Consider the following 6,935-nt stretch of genomic DNA (forward strand, 5'->3'; position numbering starts at 1 on the left):
TTTTTTGAAAAGTAATTAGATAACATAAAAAAATCTCAATTATCCTAAAATAAATAAGAATTTTTACCCAATGTGAATGTTAGGAGAGTAGTGAGAATGAGCTATTATGAGGAATGATCCGAATGGATGTCACATGTTGAAATTCTTTATATAAAAAAAAAAAAAAAAAAAAGAATAGGAGAGCAAGATTATTAAATAATCTTTTGTGGTCGTTAGGAAATCCATTTCCACCTGAAACGTCACCGTTTTTTTGTTTTGTTTGTGTGTGGAAAGAAGTGAAACCCAGTTCAAGTCAGTGACTGTCCTCACAGTTGGGTGAGAAAATGGCGTTGGAAATCCCAGAAGATCTAATAAAACGAGTCCAGATCTCGCTTCGCAGAGAAGCCAATCTAGCTTCGTACAACCCAGACGACACGTCGCTTCCAAACCTCCCTTCACTCCAACAAACCCTATCCCAACTCGATCCCTCGCCACCTTACCTTCGCTGCAAGCACTGCAAAGCTCGACTCCTTCGAGGTATCCAATCCTTAATCTGCGTCTTCTGTGGCCGACACCACCACCTCGATCCCATTCCCGACCCCCTCGTTTTCCGCAACACCTTCGCTTGCCGCTGGTTCCTCGATTCCTTAGACCTCGATGGATCGGTACGTCTCTGTTTCTATGTTTCTATGTATCTATGTATTTTTGTTTAATTACAATGTTCATAGAGCACAATGTGAATGCAAATTCTTGCTTTTTCAGAAAAAAAAAAAAAAAAACCATGAGCACTGTTTCCAAATTGGTAATGGGAATTTTAAGGTTTTGTTAATGGTATTTTGCATTTTATTTAATTGCTTATTTTTATATGACACCGACAAAATCTTCAACTTTGATAGTTTTATCACTTTATGTATGTATTATTCTGATTGCAGGAGATAGGGAAAGTTCTCTTTGTTAAATGTGGTTTTTAGGATAATACCTAGGTACTGTTCCTTTGGGGCTGTAATTTATTTAAAAAAAAAAAAAAAAAATTTAACAATGTGGCCGTGTTAATCAATTCAGATATCTGGCTGTGTTAATCATGAAGTTTGGTAGTTGTATGTATTGTTCTGATTGCAGGAGACGGGGGACAAGTTTTATATGTTTAAATTTCGAAGATTTAATGTATACTAATAGGGTAAACTTATGTACAGTTCCTTAGATGTCTCAATGCAGAACATCTTTTAGTACAGACAATTAAATTCAACATTGTGGTTTATTGGTTAGTGTAATTATATGGTTGAATTTAATTGGGGTACTTAAGGTACAATGCATAAAGAATTGCACCTAAGTTTTTTTGCATGAAGGGTCTATTAAGAAATGAGTATACTCTTTTTTTCAGGAGACAGTGGGTCCATCCATTAGAGCAAATGAATCAAACAGAAGACAAAGTGCAGCAAAAGACGAGTTTCCCTTGTCTGATTTGTTAGATTTAGAAATAAGATGGTCTACTGAGTCTGAGAAAGTTGGGACTAGCTATGTCTTAAATGAGACACCAATTCAAGGCAAAAATGTCTTAAATTTGGCTGAAGTTGATCTTGACAACTTTTTTGATGATGGAAAGAGAGATGTGGCTTCTAGTTCATCTCAAGTTTCGAACAAACAAATTGGGAGTACAGAAAGTAAGGATTTTCAAGTTTCCGCAAATCTTAATTTGTTCGAGAATGTGCAGCCGTCTGAGACAGCTACAAGGTCTATGGAAAGCAAGAGTGGTGACTCTTTTTCTGGTTGGGAGGCAAACTTCCAGTCTGCTAATTCAGGAACTTATCGTGAAGAAACCAAACCATTTGACCCTTTCGTGGGTTCTGCGGGTGATATATCTGCTCGTATGGGTGCAGTTTTTGGAACCGGAAAAGATGCTACTGATGGAAAAGGAGACGATAATACGCTTCCATCAGCATCCACGAATAATGACTTGTTTCAAGATGATTTATGGACTAATTCCAGCTCAGGGATAATTGGCCAGGCTGAGAGGGTTGAAATGACTGCAAACGTTAAGGATGGTGTAATAGCAGAGAATGCAAATATTTCTTCCTCCATGAATGTTGATTGGCTACAAGTTGATCTATTGCAAAGCAACAATAACAAAGCTCCTGATGTTAAGACCACCAAAGAAGATGATGATCCATTTGAGGCATGGAATGATTTTACAAGCTCAACTAGTGCACAAGATCCTTTTCATGGTTCTTTGAAACAAACTGTTAATAAGGCGACACCTTCTGCAGAACAGACATCAGAAATCAATTTGTTCGGCTCGGTAAACAACTCACAAGATATTGATTTTGGTAGCTTTTCACAACAAGATTTATTTTCAGGAGCAGATAGCAATCAATATGGCTCTCCAGAAGTGCACAATAATCCATCAGAGTCTTTTATTTCTGACAGGTTTGTATACACGAGATGTCAATTTCCTTTTAATGGAATTGAATTCAATCTTTTGGGTTTTGAAGCATCCTGCTAAACTGTAATTTAATGCTTATCTAGCATCCCTTGGAGAGGTGGTTTTCAGGTCATATAGATCATAATAGAAGTTGCAATTTTATTTATTGCTAAAAATGTTTATATATATAATGCAATAAAGAAATTGAGTGAAACTATTCAAAAAAAAGAAAAAAGAAAAAGAAAAATTAGTTAAAGACTTTAAAACGTTGTAATACATGTAAAGCCTTGAAAGAGGAACCATAGGCACTTTCTCACTCAGCAAAATTAGTTAAAGACTAACCAATGGTTATCAGTTGTGGGTTATCTATCTGTTAATGCCCCATCAGCCATTTTCAACTTACATTTTGGAGTGGGAGCTGGTATGGGGCCCAGAAAGACTTAATTGTTCTAGTTGGCTAGATAGTTGAGCTTGCTTACATAATCAGAATTGAGTCTAGGATCTTGTCCTCTCTCATCTTGATACCTCAGTAAAATCCTCTCAATGCAAAGTTAGCATTGGATTTTGTGGTTGGGAGAGTGGAGAAGAAGACTAGCTGATTGGAAGCATGTTAGTATTGAAGGAGTATATTCCATCTCATTCTTTATTGTGATGTCTTTGTGATCTTCTTTTAAAGCAAAGTTGCTGTGAAATATTGATTTAGAGAGAGTGGAAAGAAGCCTGCATGGTTTTAGAGAATGTATTTGCTTGAAAGAGGAAACTTGGTGATGATAAGAGCTCATTTGCATGTTTTTAAACTTATTCATGTTGTCTTGTAGGACTTAGTCCTCAGTGACTAATAAGGTGGGTTCACTACATGCTTTTGGAAAGGGACAAAAAAAACTTTGTTTCTGGTCTAATAAAATGAGGAGTCGTCTCTTCTGGAGTTGTGGAGTTATGAGAGAAGCAAATGATCCTTTTCCACAAGGTTGGCAATTTGGATAGATTTTGAGAGTAAGGGTTTTTCTTTTTTTGATAATTAAAGGTTTGTATTGATAAAAAAATAATATAACAAGGGAATTAGAGGGACAGTTGTAGCATACCAGCTATATAGTCAACTGCCAACTCTTGATCACTCACGTATGCAATAAACCAAAAAATCTACAATGCAAGGTCTACTCTCATCAAAAGACACCCAATTAAACAAAATTTTGACAACATTTTGATTTAATCTTCACAATTGGTGCCTCTTCCCTCTCAAATGACCCTCAAATGAAAATAAGTGTTAATTTGTTGAGAGGGTTGTGATTCTGAGGCTGGGGTCCTTAGATTTGCAAGGTATTTCAGCAATTAAGGAGGATTTGGTGGAGGCAAGGAGATACAAAGTCATTCAATAACCTGGTTGAGATTTATACATGTATATGCATATGAATTAGTTTGAGATCTAAATTATGCTAAAGAAATATGCTGGACAATTGTTATGTGCAAACTAGTTATGATATAAATATTTTCCTGTATAAAATTAGAATAAATTTATAAGTTTTTTTTTTTGGTATTTTTTTAATGTTATTTTAGTCTAGTTTTAACTTTTAATTGATTAGTTAATTGACTTATTTTGTTGGGAGAGGGGTTTGAAGTGGAAAGTTGACTTATTTTGTTATGATTTTTGTTTTGGGTTTTTATAATTTGGAATGCCTTTCCTGCTTAGTATTGGATTGCTCCTCCTTCCTTACCTTCTCCCCTCTCTCCCAGTTATATGATTAATTAATTTCATTTTGATTTTAGTGAATATGAAGCTAAGTTTTACCCAAGAAAGTTTCTACCCAATGTGCAGGGGACTTATCCAGTTACTCCAAGAAATGTTTTTAGGACCTCTGGTTATACTTTTAATAGCTTTTAAATCTATAAAATCAAAAGCATATTTGAGAATGATATTGGGGCTATTCTATAAACTAGCATCTAAGTGTTCATCTACCTTCAGTTTAAACTTTCTGCACTTTAAGAGAAGAAGAAGCTGGACTAATATCATGCTGCATGTTTCAGGATGCCCAACACAAATCCAACAGTTGAAGGAGATGCTGAAGATGTTACGAAAGGTGGAGATGTTTCCAGCGCAAGAACCAGGTCTAATGTTGATGATGTAGAGACAATAATGTCACAAATGCATGATCTTTCTTTTATGCTTGATGGCAATCTCTCAATCCCCCAGAAGCGTTAAGTGAGGGAGACATCTTCTGTACTCTGCATGGGCAGCTTATAATTCAACTGTCGAAGGAATGTTCAGAAATCTGTTACCCAATTCTTCTTGAATATGTAATTTTGTTATATATACTGTCTGTATTCTAGTTCCAGTTGTTTCAATATATCCGTATTCTTTATTTTTCTCAAAATGGTGATATCATATGGCTTTCATCTTCCTTCCTCGTTTATAATTGTTTTGGGCAAGAAGCTATTGAATCCCTTGTTTAATAATAAAACATTTGTTGGCCAGGTTCACTAGTGTTCTCTTCCTTGCCTTTATTCCCATGTTCTATTTCCTCTGAAATGAGTCAATGATCGTTTGATTGTGAACAATTTATTGGGTCTCTGTTTGATTGCTGCAACAAGTATTATGTTTTAGCAGCAAGCTTTTTGGGGTATATTTGACATCACTGGTAAATTTAGAAGAGGGATCTAATATGTGCCTACCTGTTACCCTTGCTTCGAGCACCAGTGCCTTGAAACCAAATCCATACATTCCTATGCAAAAAGTAGCTTGTTATATTTAAAAGTGCGTGTTAGGAATAAAAATCTCAAAACCTATCCTAGCTAATTTTTTATTTTTAATTCGGACACAGATTTCTCCAAACCCACTTGTTTCTTCTTTTCTTTCTCTGATTTGTTTCTTTTGCGATTGAGAATTTTTTTTGGCACAATGGTCTAATCATAATCATAATTTGATAAAAATAATGAGAAACAAGTCTTATCTTTGAAAAGTAATACTTTGTGTGTGTGTGTGTGAAAGTATGAACCTCTAGTACTATATACAATAGAAGTTATAGATGAGTTCCATATATATATATATATATATAACATAGAAGTTATAGATGAGTTATAGGTGAACTTAGCAGGTTTATTAGAATTCATCTAGTCTTCTATTAATAGCCTCACTTGAATGGAATTGAAAGATCATAAGGGAATGGAATGAAATGAAATGTCTTTAAGTAAGAGAAAGGAATGGAAAAAAATGGAATGAAATGGAATTAAGTAACTTTGATTGGATGTTTTAAAAGAAAGGAATGGAAAGTAATGAAAATGAATGGAATGTAAGTAATTTTGTTTGGGAGCCACATGAAGGGAATGGAATGGAATGGAATCATTTTATGACAATATTACTATTAGACCCCTATTTTAAAATAAAGAGTTGAATATACAGGGGTATTTTGGGAGTTTTAGTAAAAAAATTATTAAATCTAATTTTATTCCCTCCCATTCCTCCCAATTTCAGGGGAATGAAAATTTGAGGTTTTAAGAGAATAGAGAGGAATGAGTGTTCCCTCCTACCCATTCCGTTCCCTCATACTCATTCCGTTCCATCCTACTTAAACTCCCAAACAAGGGAATGAACTTTCTATTTCCTCTATTAAAACTTCCAAACAAGGGAAGGAAAGAATATTCTAAAATGATTCTTTTAATTCCTTTTCATTCTATTCCATTCCATTCCCTCCTCCTAAACGAAGTCTAAAAGAAAAAGAATTTTATTAAAATTCCTTTCTATTGTAATATTTTACCTTCCTAACATTGCCTTCCCCTTCTTATGTTGCAAAATAAAAAACCATTATCTTTTTATGATAAGTAAATTAGTAAAGATTGAGGACACATTATAGAAAATAGGGACAAAATGGGCTTTTGCCCTTTTTGGGCAAATTAATTAGTTTTATACCAAGTCTTGCCGTGCTCTCATGCTCTCGGGCATGTGGAAGCAGTGAGAGTCTTGTAAGGTTATAACCTTTACAAGAGGGTAGTGGCCTCCCGTCGGTGAGGCCGTTTAGGAAAACACTATTAGGATGGAAGGGGAGCTAGAAGCATTCTGGAAAAAGCTATCCCTTACGGAGGAAGAGGATGAGCAGGTGGTGTTGGGTAGAAATAGCACACTGGCAGCAAGGGAGTTGGGTAGGAACTGTTTACTGATGAAAGTGCTATCCCATAGAAGCATTTCAATAGATGCAATTAGAAAGAACCTGAGAATGGTGTGGAAACCAAATAAAAGTGTGCAGATTTCCGAGTTAGATGATGAGCTGTTCATGGTTGAGTTCGGGGACGAAAGAGATAAGAAGAAAATCATGGAGATGCGACCTTGGAGCTATGAAAAACAGTTGATTATTTTACAGGAATTCGAAGGGGAACAAACACCAAAGGAAGTGGTTATCAAATGGTCTCCCTTTTGGATCCAAATGCATAATCTGCCACTAAAAAGCAGAACGAAGGAAACAGGGTATTCAATCGGTGCAACGATAGGCGAAGTGATGGAGGTGGATGTTGCAGAGAACGGAGTGCAATGGGGGAAATGCCTGAGAGT

At 35.6% G+C, this 6,935-nt stretch overlaps 1 protein-coding gene across 2 annotated transcripts; it reads left to right on the forward strand.

Annotated features, from left to right (window-relative positions):
• Positions 1-223: 223 nt before the first annotated feature.
• On the forward strand, positions 224-4,867 carry LOC126695316 (uncharacterized). 2 transcript variants are annotated; one of them, XM_050392012.1, is made up of 3 exons: positions 224-644; positions 1,361-2,403; positions 3,217-3,369. In XM_050392012.1, exons 1-3 carry the CDS (start codon positions 324-326, stop codon positions 3,221-3,223), a joined length of 1,371 nt encoding a protein of 456 aa, XP_050247969.1. In that variant the 5' UTR covers positions 224-323; the 3' UTR covers positions 3,224-3,369. The 2 variants fall into 2 exon arrangements, with proteins under 2 accessions (XP_050247969.1, XP_050247968.1); XM_050392011.1 differs by lacking the exon at positions 3,217-3,369 and adding an exon at positions 4,421-4,867 and having other exon boundaries at positions 227-644.
• The last annotated feature ends 2,068 nt before the right edge of the window (positions 4,868-6,935 follow it).

This window comes from Quercus robur, chromosome 8 (assembly GCF_932294415.1).
Source record: "Quercus robur chromosome 8, dhQueRobu3.1, whole genome shotgun sequence".
NCBI lineage: Eukaryota > Viridiplantae > Streptophyta > Magnoliopsida > Fagales > Fagaceae > Quercus > Quercus robur.

Bases quoted from the DNA above. Each gene is read 5' to 3' on its own strand.
- LOC126695316 (XM_050392011.1), top strand. From the start codon at position 324: ATGGCGTTGGAAATCCCAGAAGATCTAATAAAACGAGTCCAGATCTCG. The intron at 645-1,360 runs GTACGTCTCTGT...TCTTTTTTTCAG, and splicing joins CCTTAGACCTCGATGGATCG to GAGACAGTGGGTCCATCCAT. The intron at 2,404-4,420 runs GTTTGTATACAC...TGCATGTTTCAG, and splicing joins GAGTCTTTTATTTCTGACAG to GATGCCCAACACAAATCCAA.